General features: G+C 33.1%; 2 protein-coding genes across 2 annotated transcripts; one reads left to right on the top strand and one right to left on the bottom strand.

The window, feature by feature from the left end:
• The first annotated feature begins 6,982 nt into the window (after positions 1–6,982).
• On the top strand, positions 6,983–8,899 carry LOC103578426 (protein sister of odd and bowel). Its single transcript, XM_008559524.2, has 2 exons — positions 6,983–8,152; positions 8,510–8,899. Exons 1-2 carry the CDS (start codon positions 7,290–7,292, stop codon positions 8,823–8,825), a joined length of 1,179 nt encoding a protein of 392 aa, XP_008557746.1. The 5' UTR covers positions 6,983–7,289; the 3' UTR covers positions 8,826–8,899.
• Positions 8,900–14,832: 5,933 nt separating this feature from the next.
• LOC103578427 (uncharacterized) lies at positions 14,833–17,853 on the bottom strand. The gene is made up of 8 exons (XM_008559525.2): positions 17,738–17,853; positions 17,488–17,652; positions 16,858–16,989; positions 16,598–16,777; positions 15,788–15,919; positions 15,540–15,707; positions 15,287–15,466; positions 14,833–14,942 (listed from the first exon to the last, which is right to left on the bottom strand). The coding sequence occupies exons 1-8, from the start codon at positions 17,831–17,833 to the stop codon at positions 14,865–14,867; spliced, it is 1,131 nt and encodes a 376-aa protein (XP_008557747.2). The 5' UTR covers positions 17,834–17,853; the 3' UTR covers positions 14,833–14,864.
• Positions 17,854–18,167: the final 314 nt, after the last annotated feature.

The raw sequence follows: 18,167 nt of genomic DNA, 5'->3' as shown, positions 1-18,167 counted from the left end.
AAAGGCGGGAAAAAAAAAATAAACTGGGATCAGACGCGGCAGGGTAAATCTAAAATGCAAATATACTCAACAAATCACAATCGGTGACAGGCATACCCAGAGTTTCAAAAAGAGGAAGGAGATGATGATGCCGGTGGTAAGACCCCCTGCTAGTTTTTTCGGCATTGCTCGCGCGCGTCCACATATATATGCATATATATGTATATATATATGAATATTAATAACAGGAATATATTATGTGATATTGGTGTTTTAAGTTTCGCACTGGGACTTAAAACTACTAGCGCTGTATAAATATATACCGTTGATTGGAGGATGACTACTAGCTTTTGGAAGATAGGGCCCATTATTATCGTAACTATTAACAGTTGTTAGGATTATTGTAAATGAATAATTTCTTTATTTTTTTCTAACTATTGTGATTGTGAGATTGCTATCGAGTTTTGTCGATGAAATACGTTTTGGGCCTTACAAAATCGATTGAAAGGCCCATTTTTTACAATCAGTGATTACTCATGTTTTTTTTATTTATTAATGATGGAGCGAGTTGTTGAGAATAAAAAAATAAAAAATGGGCCTGATGGAATGGGTCTGGTTGTAATGGATCGGTTAAAATTTGTTAGATTTATGTGAAAATGGTCATGAGAGATATTGCTTTGATGAATTGAGTGAGAATCGGGAGTAGATAGAATGGGCCTTATGAAGAAGAGCGAGGCACGACGTCTTAAGCGGATTATTTTTGGGACTGAGCATTGAGCACAAATTTTTTATGTTTCATGCAGATTTATTACAAGTTTTACGTTCAATATTTATAAATTATTGAATGTGACAATAAATGGGTCCGTTAAATTGGGCCTCATGTGTCCAGTATGCGCTAAAACTTTCATAAAGTAATTTCGTAAATAAAGTAATATCCCAACAAAATCATTTTTTAAAAAAACGCTAAATAATAGGCCTTATTTTTAAAAATGGGCCTCACACGTTCATACAACAACAGAACTTAATATTTCATATTTTGTAAAATTAATTACTATTTAAACATATAGTCCTTCCTGAGCTGTCATAATCAAAAATATAAGGCCCATTTATGGGGCCTTACATTTTTCGTAAACATTTTCTTTTTATTCAAAAAAAAATTTACTCTTTCACACAACACACAACAACAAAAATGTCCCTGTCTACACGAGCTCTGTCATTATTTATGTTTCGGGCCCAAAATAATAGCACCGAGAAATATTATATATACATATATATAGTGACGGTGGCAAGCACCAAGATCGTTATGTTGGTGGTGCTGAAAGTATCACATTTATATTTGGTTATTCAATACATATACATATATATATATATATATATATACATATATATATAAAAGGTTAGGGTCTGGATGGCGCCGTAGGTGGAGTCAGTTTGAGATGGCACTTTATCTAGTGGTCGTGTTCGTCCTGATCGGGGAAAAACGGTGGGGCCTCATGTTGCGAGAATCCATATTCACCATCAGGTTGCCGATGAATTATTCGGGGTCCAAATGAAAACTGCGGGTGCTCAGGGAGACCACTCCCGGAACAACTTTAGCCGTGTAAATTAATAATCTCTCGTATCGGATGATACCTGTTTAAGAATATCTCGTACCTTATATATACACGCGGTAAATTCCCTTTGATTATATTTTTTTTTATAAACAATTATTATTTTTTTAAATTTACAAATAATCGATTACGCTGCTGGATAAATATTTTTATATTCTGTCAAAGACCTGAGTAATTACTCAATTAACTTATTATTGTTATTATCGGCATATTCATAAGTTAAGTTTTTTTTTTTTTTTTTTTTTTAAATATTGCTATTAAGGTAAAAGGCCTTAAACCCCATCAGAATCATTAGCCGCTCACTTTAACTGAATAATGCGATCTCATAATTTTTATTCAAAAAATTTCATTTACCAAATTATGTTGACTTAAATGGTTCCCCGTGAGAATATATGACAAATATCAGAAAATATATGTGACAAATTTAACTATATTTTCTGATATATTTTTTTTAATATTAAAAATTATAATATTCATCATATACGAGTCCGTATATGTTTTGCATATATAAAATATATATGTCAATAATATACAAAAAATATATTTTTATCATATATGAAAATATATATTCTTGTCATATACGAAAACTATATTTTTTTCATACATAAAAATATATATTTCTATCATATATGAAAAATATACTTTGATCATATATAAAAACATATATCTATATTGTGTTCCCCGTGAGAATATATGACAAATATCAGAAAATATATGTGGCCAATTTATCTATATTTTCTGATATATTTTTTTTAATATTAAGAATTATAATATTCATCATATACGAGTCCGTATATGTTTTGCATATATAAAATATATATGTCAATCATATATAAAAAATATATTTTCATCATATATGAAAATATATATTCTTGTCATATACGAAAACTATATTTTTTTCATACATAAAAATATATATTTCTATCATATATGAAAAATATACGTTGATCATATATAAAAACATATATCTATATTGTGTTCCCCGTGAGAATATATGATAAATATCAGAAAATATATGTGGCCAATTTAACTATATTTTCTGATATATTTTTTTTAATATTAAAAATTATAATATTCATCATATACGAGTCCGTATATGTTTTGCATATATAAAATATATATGTCAATAATATACAAAAAATATATTTTTATCATATATGAAAATATATATTCTTGTCATATACGAAAACTATATTTTTTTCATACATAAAAATATATATTTCTATCATATACGAAAAATATACGTTGATCATATATAAAAACATATATCTATATTGTGTTCCCCGTGAGAATATATGATAAATATCAGAAAATATATGTGGCCAATTTAACTATATTTTCTGATATATTTTTTTTAATATTAAAAATTATAATATTCATCATATACGAGTCCGTATATGTTTTGCATATATAAAATATATATGTCAATAATATACAAAAAATATATTTTTATCATATATGAAAATATATATTCTTGTCATATACGAAAACTATATTTTTTTCATACATAAAAATATATATTTCTATCATATACGAAAAATATACGTTGATCATATATAAAAACATATATCTATATTGTGTTCCCCGTGAGAATATATGATAAATATCAGAAAATATATGTGGCCAATTTAACTATATTTTCTGATATATTTTTTTTAATATTAAAAATTATAATATTCATCATATACGAGTCCGTATATGTTTTGCATATATAAAATATATATGTCAATAATATACAAAAAATATATTTTTATCATATATGAAAATATATATTCTTGTCATATACGAAAACTATATTTTTTTCATACATAAAAATATATATTTCTATCATATATGAAAAATATACTTTGATCATATATAAAAACATATATTTATATTGTGTATGGAAAAAAAAAGTTTCTTATTCGTGTGACCAACTCCAATTAAATTAGATATAAATTTTAATATACTCTTTAAATTGCAGATAAAATTTTGAAAATTAGTTAATTTGATGCGAATATATGATATACCCATATACATATACATACACCGAATAAAATATATGCATAAATATAACAAAGAAAATATACGCTGCCATATATAATATAAATTATATGTTAATATATATTTCATTTCATATAAAAATTTTATATTTTTTGAATATAAAAGGAAATATATCAATACAATATATTATAAGATAAATATAAATGTATATATAGCTTCATATAAAAAACATATAAGTTACATATATGGAGTACATATATTTACTACTGTATATAATTTTATATTGAATCGGCCAAAATCGCTATATGATTTTTCATAATATACAATATAATACATCATATATTTCTCGTTGCAATCATATATGATTTCATATATTTTAACCATATATTGTTTATTCATCCGGGCTAACTGCTGTATCTTTATAACGATTTACAATTTTTGAAAATCACTTTACCAGCATGTTCTACACATGTTAAGGAATCACTTTATGCAAAACCATAGAAATCGAGCAGGTAATGGGTTTTTTTTTATGTAATAAACAAATTTTCAAAAATAATATACGAAATTTAGTATACGTCAAGTGAATTTAAACTTACGCTGAAAAGTATTATTTTAGAGGTTAATTGGACAAATTAATCTCACAGTGTCCCTGGCGGGGTTCCAAGAGATTCGTTTAGTTGCTCGGAGGTTATATATTTATATATATATATATATATATATATATATATATATATATATATATATATATATATATATATGTTCAAAACCGCAATATCTTTTGATATTTATTTTCAGGTCTTTTTATCTCTTTAGCTCACCACAGACAGCAGCGTGAAGAAATGTTTGTTGAGGCGTGTAAAGGAAATAAGCGATTGTAAATGCTTGCACACGGTGAGGCGCAAGATAAGTAAAATAAAAGGAACAATAACAGCAACAACAACAACGGGAACGGCAACAACAGTCAGATGAGGTGGTTAGTAGCGATCTAATTATCTACGCGGCAGGAACCGAGGCCTCCCCCTGGGAACTGACAAGAACCAGATCACATTGACCGAGTGCTAGGGCCCACATACGGAGAAAGACAAATAGTTGTAATAAACATACCTTAAACAAGTGAGATCTCTAGATATAACCTAATTATTAACAATCATAAGTTCAAATAAATACATTTTTTTTTATTTATTCTCATTTTTATTTACCATTCAATTATTTTAAAAATACTTGTTACCTGTTGGACTTACGAGAAAATTTACTGATACCTTTTTTGTAGAGAATTTCATTTCCTACAAAATTGATATCTATGAATTTTTATCAAAATTTGATATTTTACGAGCTATAGAATTTTAAATAAAAAATTTTGTGTTTTCGAAGCAGTAGAATTTTTTCAGTTTAATTAGAATTGAAATTCTGATGAAACTATTGGCCGTAGGTAAAAAATTATTAAGACCTTTTTTTTAGAGGATAAAATTTCCTACAAAATCAGTATCAATAAATTTTTCCGTAAATTTGATATTTTACGAGTTATGGAGTTTTAAAGAAAAAATACAAATTTTAGAAAATAGCGAAATTCGTTTACTTGAATTAAAATCAAAATTCTGTCAAAACTATTGAATTTACGTAAAAAGTTATTGATACCTTTTTTATAGAAGATAAAATTTCCTACAAAATTGGTATCAATAAATTTTTTTGTAAGATCGATATTTTATGAGTTATGTTGAATAATTTGAATAACTGATTTTTTAATCATTTAATAAGACTTTTTGAGAGCAATTAAATTAATGGCGGGAAAACATTTGAAAAATTGATTGATTGGGTCAGACAATACAGGAAAAAGTTAAATTTCGATTAAGCCCTTGAAGTTTTAAGAGCAAGTTCCACTGGTGTCCACTAATCGACGAGCGCAGTTCCCATAAAGTAAAGATACGTAGCTAAGGCCCAACAATGCTGGGGACTGGAGCTGGTGGGGGCAGGAACCGTCCCGGGGATGCCTGGGTGACGGTCAGCGAGCGCGAGGTGACCTCTGACCCGCCTAACGTCTCTCGTAGCTCGGCGTGGGTCGGTACTCGTCGCACCCGTTATCCCCGTTCGTTACGGTACGATACACGTTGCCGCGGCGTGGGCGAAGTCACAGGAGGGACTATAGAGTGTGCAAGTTGGGCCCGCGGGCAATCCTGAGACCGTGAGAACACCACCTATAATATTATTTAGTCTGCCTGTGCTCACTCACACAGATCTCAACAAAGCTACGTTAACAGAGATAAACATACTCTCAGTTCTTTCTATCACTTTTTTTATACTTACAACAACAACCACCACAATAACAATAACAACAACAATAACAACATCTAAAGTATCGCTGAGTCGGGCCCAAGATGAGCACCACTATTGTGGGCCCATAGGCGCAATACACGGTTTTACTCGTGCGCATTAATTGCCGTCGTAAATTGTTGCGGCTTTCCCTCTACTCATCCAGAGTATCTTTAACTGAGAATGGGCCTTACGGGCCCACATTTAACAATAGGCGACTGGTTCATTGCCAGCAATTATTGTCACTACGACCTACTATATAAAAAATTATAAATTAAGTTATATAAGTTTGGGCCTTATATTAATTGGGCCTTATGTGATCTGATTGCAGAAATTAATACTTCGATCCTCTGTCTGAACTTGTGATATTTTTAAAGCTAAATAATTTGGGCCTTGTTATTATTCATCTTGGGCCTTATGCCATGTAGTAATGAGCTTTGTGAGGTAAATCTTCAATGAATTTTTTTAATATGGTTCCCTCTAAAATAATTTGAAAATTTTGGGTCTTATCTCAGGGCCTTATAATATTTTTCCTATTGTGGGCCTTATGAAATCTGCTTACATAATTATTAATATGAATATTTCCCATCTATAAAATTCAATAAAAACTTTGAAATATTTGGGCCTCATGAGACCCAGTTACATAAGGCCCGATGTCAGCCTGTTAATTGACGTGCACATTAGATTAGTATAGTCATAAATTCACATACAGAATAATATACTGATGGACTCGTGGGCCTGATCGCAACATGTGGGCCCATTGCATTGTTTAAGTGGACGTTGTTCGCGTGATAGGAGCGCACGCTTATGGAATATGCCGACGGCTGACTCCCCCGCACACACTCAACTCATATAATAACAATATGTACAGATATGAAACGCGTGTGTTGCCAGGCTGTGAATCCGAGTTTAAGTCCCAGCTGTCGGGGTCCCGTGGACTTGGCCCCTCTCTCTCGCTCACCTTCCCTCTCTCTCTCTCTCTCTCGTATCTCCAGTCCTCTAGTCTCTGGTCTCCGGTTGTAAAAACAACTCACGCTCTACTCGTACATTAAATGATCCAAGTTTTTAGTTCTCGAATAACGCCCGGCAGATGGCTCCACCAGCAGTGCCCAGCAGCGAGGTGCTCGTGCAGTTGTCAGGGCGCTCTCGCACCGTGAGCACCTCAAATATCACTGTCTGTACATCCAAATACCGTCAATATATTCGGTGCCGGCTTATTATCCACCAGTTACTTAAAATGCCACCGATTATTTTAGAAGCGACGTGATTTTGTGAATACCATTATTTATTTTTATTCTGTGATTTATTATTTATTACTTTTATTTGTTGCTTTGTAGAACTTGGTGAAGTGTCAAGTTTGTTTTTATTATTATTATTTGAATATATATTGTGATAGGTGAGCAAGAACTTATGAGACACAAACTAGTGAGAATGCAACAGAACAAGGACGCACAGAATCCAGCTTCAAGCGCGGATTTGCGCGAGGCCGAGTCTTCAACCGAGGGCTTGGACTCGACTTTGCCCAATTTCACTCTGCAAAACGTCGCGTTGTCGCTTCAAGGCGCCCTTCTGGCAACGTTACAACGCGCTGCCTTATTTCCCCCAGGTGCTGTGGCCGCGGCCCTCAATCTCCAAGCACTCGAGACCTACCTGACGCTCCATAGACTCCAGGTGACTTCGGCCACAGTTCCAGCAAACTACTCGCCAACCCGGCTGTCATTCAATTCAAGCCTACTTTCATCTCCAACGTCAACGTCAGCGTCGGCATCATCATCGACTTCATCAACATCCATATCAACGTCGACGTCCACATCGACCTCAACATCAACCTCAACTGCGAAAGCAGATCTTGACGTTCTTCAGACGACTCTAGACGACGACGAGGTCTCGCACCTGGACTTCGTTGCCGATCCCGAAGACTTGGCCCTTCTCGAAGAAGACGAAGCCTTTCGTGATAATCTAGAGTCGTCGATCCACCAAGATGTTTTGCTGCAACGGATCGCAGAGACAACATTACCCGCGCCGTCGCTTTCCAGCTCCGCTGGAGGCATTTCATCCTCAGTACCAGCAACTTCAACCAGTGATTCAACCCTTCCTCGCAACTGCAGGAGCTCGCGCCCAAAAAAACAGTTCATCTGCAAATTTTGCAATAGACAGTTTACTAAAAGTTACAATTTGTTGATACACGAGCGGACCCACACTGACGAACGGCCTTACTCTTGTGATATTTGTGGCAAAGCTTTCCGACGGCAAGATCATTTGAGAGACCACAGGTAATTTCATTCCTAAAACCAGTCGCTTAAGATTTCGCACTATTTTATACAAAAACAACCATATCATCTCATGAAATACATCTTTCAAATCATTTACGGCAAATTGTCAGCCGTAGTTGGCAATTGACTTTTGACAGCAATTTGCCGAAACTCAAATCGCCATTGAATTTCCGCAGAATTTCTTGAAAATATTTTTTCCAAATGAAAACAATGAATCGGTTATTCAGTGGAACGAATTGGTCCGTTACTGGGTCGTTAGCTCAAGCTTTCATATTTACCTAGCACTGAATCTACAATATCGTTAACTGTGGCCTAGACAATGATAGTAAATGAATATTGTTTTTTTTTTTTTTTCAGGTATATCCATAGTAAAGAGAAACCATTCAAGTGCGCAGAATGCGGAAAAGGATTCTGCCAAAGCCGTACCCTGGCGGTCCACAAGATTCTTCACATGGAAGAGTCGCCACACAAGTGCCCGGTCTGCGCGCGCAGTTTCAATCAGAGGAGCAACTTGAAGACGCACTTATTGACCCACACTGACATAAAACCCTATCATTGCGCCTCGTGTGGAAAAGTTTTCCGGCGCAACTGTGACCTGCGCAGGCACTCGCTGACCCATAATTTGGGAGTCCCGGGCCTTGGGCCCAATTCCGTTCTTCAGGAGACTTCTTAGTTTCCGGGTGGGTCCTATGTACATATATTGGGACTACTGCTTAAAGACTTACTCTGTGATCTCTGCGTCGTCAAAAAATTGATCACACGCTCATGTAATCGTTGTATATTTTAATAATTGATTGATTTTTTTTGTATGATATTAAATATAGTTGTAAAATAAATTTATTATTATTTTTAAATTCCTTTTACTTATTAATTTATTTGTTTTATCCATTGAGCATCGAGGTATTTTTTTACGACTCATCACTTCTTGGAATGATAACTGCAAGGATAATTAAGAGTGGGCCTTACTTATTAATTGGGCCTGGTACGTGGCAACACCGGTTTTAGCTCTGAGCAAGTGTACGAGATAAAGGTCCCAAAATGCATGGAATGGAGATGAGAGAGGTGGATCGTGTTTCAAAGCTAAAGTACCGCCAGGTGCAACTCAGGGACATCAACTTGATATTCGCTTGTCTAGGGTTACGGGCCCTATGTGACTGTGGGCCCAACTTTCTACAGTTCGTGTGCGGTCACTTATCACCTCAATGTTTTTTCAAATCTATAATTAGTTTCACAAATTCATTGTTTCTCATTTTTATTACGTAAGTCCCAATTCGTGGGTCCTAAGGTCCAAGTCTTAAGTCTTGGGAATAATTATAGTCAGAATTAACATTTAAAATTAATAAATCAGGTAGATCTTGCGTCAGCGGTACGCTTCCGTGTGGTAACAAGTTGGGACTTGTTGGGCCTTATCGAAAAATAAAAAAAATTATTTCCAGGCGTAAATCAATAATTGTAGTGTAAGTATGTATGTATAAGCATTGACTAATTTTATAAATAAAACAAGTAGATTTTTTATTGAGGACTTGTAGAATGGGCCTTATGCCCATTTAAAGAAGGTGTGGACGCGTTAACATTATAGAAAACATTCTTCGGATTAGCGGGAGAAAAAAGTAATGGGATGAGCGGCCCGCGCGGGGCCTTGTGGTGGGGAAGGGCCCACTTTGCTGGTGATGATGCCGATGGAGGGGATGGAAAGTGACCCGTGGAGGGGATAGAGAGATCTTTTGGTCTCTTTGTTTAGTTTATTTAAATACTCTTACTCTCTCGCGGTTGTTGGAAGACGACAACGAGGACCACACGCACGCGCCGCCCACAGATACCGTATCACCGCTACAACGACGTGATCTGCATGCGCATGTCCTCCTTCATCACTATTTTATTTTTTTTTTTTTTTTTTCATTTTTTTGCCTCAGAATTTTATTTTTATTTTGTTTTAAGAACGAAAATTTTTTTCGAGGTATTTTTCCTCGACATGGTTTATATTCTGATAAATAATTTTTTTTGTTTTTTGTTTATTTGCATAAAACAATCTTGTTGAATGGAAATAAAGCAGCCGAAACAACTCGACATTGGGACGTTGGTGTGGGCGTTTAAATTTTTTTTGCGACCGCGACGAGCTGGATCGATTTTAGAGAAATATTTTTTGTGAATTCTTGGAAATTATTTTTGGTGATAACTTTTTTTTCTTTATCGTGTGTATGAATACAAGAGGTTGAATGAGAATGATAAAAAAATAAAAAAAAAAAAAAAATAAACTGAAGCTCGAGCATTGGAGATAAAATGTCCGAGTGGTTTATTTATTTATTTTTTTTTTTTTTTGGGATCTCTTTCTCGCCTGGACGATATACGAGTTAACGCGGAGTTGGATCTTATTGAGGATCGGGCGCTTTAGGTGTACACGAGTGAACGTGTACTGGGATAGGGCCGGTCAGCGTTTACACGGGCCCGCGAGAGTCACATTGTAAGAGAGTGTGAGGTCTCACGCGGGCCCGATATGTAACGTCTCCATACACGAGAGCAAACGAAGTTGTACTTGCCGATATACGATCGGGGATGCTCTCACGTGCATGTTCTGCTGGCTCGTGTGGAGCAAGGCCCACCCGCAACATCCAGCTCTTGTATATTATTGTATACATCAGGCCCCAACGACAACGACTTAAAATAAGGTTTAATTTACAGCTGGTTATTGAATTCCAAAGTGTTTATATCTTTGTTGTACATAGATCAAGTTTTTATTTTATTCTGGGCCTTATTTTATTTGGGCCTTACGACCTATTTTACTTAGTTGTGAAAAATTATTAAAGCCGTAACTAAGCGTAATAAAGTATTTTAAAAATTACTTATTTTGGGACTGTTTTTCGTTTTGGGCATTAAGTCCCATTTGAATTTTAATATCTCGATAAGTACTGCTATTAAAAACAAAGATAATTTTTAAATCTTAGTAAGACTGTTTTTGGGACTTATGTAGTATTTTGGGACTTGAGTCCCATTTTCTTGGTGTGTTATTAAATTTAATTAACGTCCGAACTAAGAGCCAAAGTATAAAATTTTTATAGTTACTTCATTTTGGGACTCGCATATTTTTGGGCCTTGATGTCCATTAATTATTTGGACCTGTTGTTTCAATTTAACTGCGTGAAAATATGAACTTGACATACTGTAAAAACATTAATAGAAAAAAGTCATTATTTTGGGCCTTATGAAGGCCCGTTTAAATATTTTCATCAAATGAAATTTTAAACTGTCGAAATAAACCTCAAACGATATTTAGACAAACTCGATTAGTCCCCATACGTCTACAGCAACCTCAGGCCCAATTTAGCGAAATCGCGTAGGTGCTCTGGTACAGTATAGGCAGACGATGAGAGGCCCAGAAAATAAGTATAAATACATACATACATCCATAGTATAGTGCCTACGAAATACGAACAGGCGGACAGGATGACGGACGGCATAAGGCCCCGAAGGCAGTAGAGAATGCGCCGGTGTAGTAAGAGTGCCGGTGACTTCTGCGATACAGTCTCAACACTTGGTGTCTTCTCGAGGTTCTCGCCTACGCATTTTATCTCCTGTGTATTTAATACATAAGGCCCACCCTTTGGGGACTCTTTTGAGGCCCGATTGCACGACCGCGTCACTTTGCTACGGTCCGCGGTGATGCTTCGAAGAAAATCATTGTCTTTGTTGCTCGGTCTCTCTAGTGTACCACCTGAAGATTTTATTTATTGAGCCCTCAGCGTCAGAACCCGCCGGACGCGGGGCCCACAGGCCACAGAACGGGCATAAGACCCACGACATCACATCCATTACGTTTTCACTACATACTATATACTACTCCAACTGGAGAGACGCTCTCATGCTGTAAAAGATGAACAAGAGGATCAAAAGACCTGGAAATAAACCAATACTTTACAACCTGCGGTTATGTCGGCTTTTGTATCACTCCATTTTTTTTCTTTGCACTCTTTATTCCTATGACTCGATTCATACATTTATTTTTATTATTATTATTATTATTATTTTTTTTTTTACAAAATTTTCATAATTCACTTCAATTTAAAATAACTCATAAACTATAAAGCCTACGAAAAAATTTAATGAGTATTTTTTGTAGCAAATTTAATTTCCTATAAATTTGATTTCATACATTTTTGTCGTATCTTTGATAAATAATTCGCAATTTGATTATAATTAAGGTCTTCAATAAGGCTCTATTCAAAATGCCCATGGTATTTAAATGGGAAATAAAAAATTACGATTAGCGCCCTCTCATTATTAATTTTAAAGAGTCAAATTTTAACAGAACCTTCGGTGTCCTCCATAAAAAATTTTTTAACATTCATGAAAAAAAAGTCGGGTTTTCTGACACAATAATATATATATTTATATATACATATAATTTGTGAAATATAAACAAAAGCCACAAAAAGCATTTGTGGTGTGTCGAAAGCCATATCTTGCTCAAAATACCAATTAAATACGTCTATCTAAAGCCACAGTGTGAAAAAACATGACATTTTGTGGTAACTATGAATCATCCTCTTAGTGCAAAAATAAAATTAAAAAAAGAATTTTATTTCTACAATTTCTCATACATATATATAGTGAGTTAATTCGACACATACAAGTTTGAAAGCTGTGTGTTAAATATATATAAGTATTTACAGACGCACCCGGGATTCTTACCTGCCTCTCAAGGAACTCTTATAAAGATAACTCTTATCTGAACTCTGAATACTTAGAGGCGTGGAAAAGAGCAGGTACCGGAGCCTCAATAATGTCAAGATAACGATGCCCTGATAATTTATCGGATTATTTTAAACATGAGCACAATCTTCTATATTGTTAACATTTATTTTTTATAAATAAATAAATAAATTACCTTAATATTACTTACCTAATTTTAATTAACAACAACAACAAGAAAAACAACATTAACAACAACAGCATAAACAACAAGTTAAAAAACATAAACGACAACAGCAACAAAAACAATAACAACAATAGCACTGCCATAAACACCAACAGCAGCAACATCGACATAAACAACAATAACAACATAAAAATAAACAACAGCAGCAACATAAACAACAACAACAACAACAATAACAATAACAACAATAGCACTACCATGAACAACAACAGCAGCAACATCAACAACAACAACAACAACATAAACAAAAACAACGACACCATAAACAAAAACAACAACAAAAACATCAACATCAACATAACAACAACGACACCATAAACAACAATAATAGCAACACTATAAACAACAACAACAACATAAACAACAACAACAACAACAATAACAATAACAACAATAGCACTACCATGAACAACAACAGCAGCAACATCAACAACAACAACAACAACAACATAAACAAAAACAACGACACCATAAACAAAAACAACAACAAAAACATCAACATCAACATCAACAACAACAACATAAAAAACAATAAGAACAATAACTTAAACAACAGTAGCAACATTAACAAGAACATTATAAACAAAAACAACAACAATAGCAACACCATAAACAACAACAACATAAACAACAACAAGAATAAATATATAAACATCAACATCAACAAAAACATCAACATCAACAACAACATCAACATCAACAACAACATCAACATCAACAACAACAACATAAAAAACAATAAGAACAATAACTTAAACAACAGTAGCAACATTAACAAGAACATTATAAACAAAAACAACAACAATAGCAACACCATAAACAACAACAACAACAACGACAACAACAACATAAACAACAACAAGAATAAAAATATAAACATCAACATCAACAACAACAACATCATAAACAAAAACCACGACACCATAAACAAAAACAATAGCAACACCATAAACAACAACAACAACACCATAAACAACAACAACAACAAAAACATCAACAACAACAACATGAAAAACAATAAGAACAATAACTTAAACAACAGTAGCAACATTAACAAGAACACTATAAACAAAAACAACAACAATAGCAACACCATAAACAACAACAACAACGACAACAACAACAAGAATAAAAATATAAACATCAACATCAACAACAACAACAACATCATAAACAAAAACCACGACACCATAAACAAAAACAATAGCAACACCATAAACAACAACAACAACACCATAAACAACAACAACAACAAAAACATCAACAACAACAACATGAAAAACAATAAGAACAATAACTTAAACAACAGTAGCAACATTAACAAGAACACTATAAACAAAAACAACAACAATAGCAACACCATAAACAACAACAACAACGACAACAACAACAAGAATAAAAATATAAACATCAACATCAACAACAACAACAACATCATAAACAAAAACCACGACACCATAAACAAAAACAATAGCAACACCATAAACAACAACAACAAGAAACATAAACAACAACAACAACAAAAAACATAAACGACGACAACAATAACAACAACATAAACAAAAAGAATAACACCATATACAAAAACAATAATAATAGCAACACCATAAACATAAACAGCAACAACAAGAATGACAACCACAAAACCAAAAACAACAATAATAATAAATTTAAATTAATAATCCTTGCTAATAGTTTTATTTATTGTTAAGTTCAAAAGTACATATGAGCTTGTAATATATTTATATATGTGTACATATAAACTTAGTACGTTAATCTCTACCCTGCACATCTTTTTGTCATTGACCCGTGATGATTAAAACAAGCTTTTGAGCAGCATTCATTGGCACTCCAACACTGAAATAAATTTAAATAAATATTTTTATAAAGAAGCAAAACTTTAAGTCAATAAAAAAATTTTCTCTTCTCGATATTCAACTACCGTAAGAGAAAAATATTAAAAACAAAAAGTTTCCAAAAAATTTTTAGGGTGGTCCGTTTTTCTCACCCTTCCGTTGTGTCAATTGTATTGCGCAACGAGAACAAGACCAACAATTCAATCAAATAAAAGAAAAAAAAATGTAACATTTTTGGTCCCCACTTTCCCTGGGTGATAAAAAATTTTCCTTCTCTAAATAAGTTTTAAAAAAATTCATTGCTAAAACAAATAAATTTCCGACTCTAAAATCACATATACGTACAAATTCTCCATTTGCGCTGCACTTTGGGCCCTTCTCAATATTTTGTTTATTCTGGTCATCACTGGACTGAGTAATTACTTCAGTAGTATTAGGGCGCGCTGAAGCACAAAATTGACTGAGAGATGCAAAGAATTGAACACGTACACAATATTTTGAGCAGCAGTCATCATCAATGAAACACTATATTAAAAACAACGACAAAAAAAACCATTTTAAAATTACGGATTTGCCGACTTTGATTTAATTTACTCACATTCCGTCCGTCAGGCTGACAATGGCCGGCCTCAAATTCTAATGCCGGCTCCTGATTAGTATTGTCATTATTATCGAATAGATTTTGGCCAGCGGCGACACAATAGGAATAGAGCTTTTCTTTAACACGAACGCAATGTGTGGAGCAGCAATCGCTGTCATTATTGCACTAGTAGAAGTAATAAAATAATAGATTAAACGTTTTTGAATATTACTTTCAGTAGATAAGAAAAATGTTATTTTACGCACTAGGGTACCGGTCGAAAGACAGTAGCTGGCATGCATAGACCGCATTAGAATTAAATAGTCAGCCAAATTTTCAACTTTCCTTAGACATACGCCGTCACATTTTTTTGAACAGCATTCGCTAGTGCTCGTGCACTGAAATTTGAAGAAAAAAAAAAAAAACAATTTTTTTTTTCTCGATCCGAAATAAAAAAATTTTTTAAATAAAATTTTTTTTTGTTCCTAATTTTAAGGGGTAAGTTGGACCTAGGCATGTCAGGGTAATTTGGTCCCGTTTTTTAATAAACATGTAGGGTTCAATAAATTACTGGGGTAGTATGGTCAGTTAAAAATTTAAGGAGGCAAGATGGTCACCTCTGAAAAAAAATTTGATTTGATTTTTTTTTATGTTTCAAACAAAAAATAATATTTAGGAGAAAGGGGGGGGGGCAAAATGGATCCCTTAAAATTTTCAGTGCCTCGAATGATTTTGGGGTAAAATGGGTCTCTGAAATTCAAAGGGGAGTATTGTACCCCCCTTCTCTTACCTCAATATGATCCCGAAATAAAAAAATTTTTAAAATGGGCCATAAAAAAAAAAATTTTCAAATTTCGAATTTTGAATTTTTTTTTTTTTTTTTTTTTTTTTTTTTTTTTTTTTTTTTTTTTTTTTTCAAGAAATCTTTAAGTGGCCAAAATTGCAACATTCCATTGCCCCAATGTAAAATTTCGAAAAACTTTATTTTTGTCACTTGCAAAATTTTTTGAAAAATTTCATCTCTTTTACTAAAGAGATTAAAAAAAAAATTTTTTTTCATTAGATTGTATACGTACACGTTTTCCGTCTGATAAGCAGCTACCAGCCTCGGAACTTACTAATGTCCTATTGTTATTATTATTATTATTATTATTATTATTGATAGGAGCATTAATTAGATCGGCAGCACAAATAGAATAAAGTTTATTACTTGGCCGATAACACTTTTTAGAGCAGCAATCACTGTTTTCATTACACTGCAAAGAAAAACAATAATAATGATATTATATAAAATATATTTAATTAGTTAATAATAAAATATAGTAACTTATTGTACCCAAGTGCCGGGCGCAAGACAATAGCTAAGACCTCCACTACGCATAAGCATTAAATATTGAGCCAAATTTTTAACTACATGCAGGCATTCACGATCGCATCTATTTGAACAGCATTCTCCTCTGCTCGAGCACTAAAATTTAAAAAAAAAAATTTTGTTATTTATCCGAGCTCGAAAATTTTGTTGCGATGCCAGACCAGAAAAAATGAGAAAATATTTTTTTTTAATTTTTTATTCGGCCTCTGAAATTTTATTTCAATGCGAGATAAAAAAAAATTTTATAAAAAAATTTTTCACGAAAAAAAAAGAAAATGAGGTTACTTAGTTTCTTGGGGTAAAATGGTCAGTGCAAAATTTTTTTTACCCATATAATTTTTTACAAAATATATGCAATTGCATAAAAAAAAGGGGGCGGGGACAAACGGCTCTCGAAGTAAAATTTCAATAATTGACCCGTGGCTCATCTTAACCCCCTACATGTAACCGAGACAATCAACAATATAACTTTGTATATATATTTATAATTGCGCATGTCCATTTTACCCCTCCTTCTTATAGAAAGTTACAAATGAATTTTATTTTTATTTCTAGCGTCTCATTTTTACTTCGGTCCGCAATCGATTTTTTTACCTTTTTTCCAATTGGAAGACACGATTTAGCAGCGAAACTCTTTACCGTAGTCGTTGGTGGAGTAATTAACAGTTCACCTCCTTCTCGCATACAAAATGACCCCCAATAATTATTTCCTCGTCTATGCAGACATCTTTTGGAGCAGCAGGAATCACTAAAGTGACACTTTACAGCAAAGGAAAAAAAAATAAAATTTTGCAGCAAGAAATGAAATTTAAAAAAAAAAATTTCAAATTTTTCGTCTACATACCGATTCTCCATCATGTAAACAATTTTTTCGTATGATTTCTCCTTCGGAAATAAAAACTAAAAGGAGTAATTTTATAAAAAAAGTTATCAGTAACATGATTTGTTTTTTTTTTTTAATGTTTCTTCTGTAAATGATTAAACACTAATGGGCATCTAGAGGTAATTTGCTTTCGATATTAATTTCTTAATGACTGTTTCGTACATACGTGTCAGTTTTAATAGGAGTACAAACACCCCAGGCAAAATAAGATATTGAAAGAAAGAAACGAATGTTTTTATCAGCGACGATAAAAGTTAATCAAGTCAATTAAAAAATATTTATTGCGCAAGAAATCAAAAAGTGATGAGAATCATTGAGAAACGATAAAAAATTTTTTGAATAAATAATATTTTTCTTTATTCAAGATAACGTTTTTTTCTGTTTAGTCAGA

Source organism: Microplitis demolitor, chromosome 2 (genome assembly GCF_026212275.2).
Source record: "Microplitis demolitor isolate Queensland-Clemson2020A chromosome 2, iyMicDemo2.1a, whole genome shotgun sequence".
NCBI lineage: Eukaryota > Metazoa > Arthropoda > Insecta > Hymenoptera > Braconidae > Microplitis > Microplitis demolitor.
This window is presented reverse-complemented; position numbering and strand designations above follow the sequence as displayed.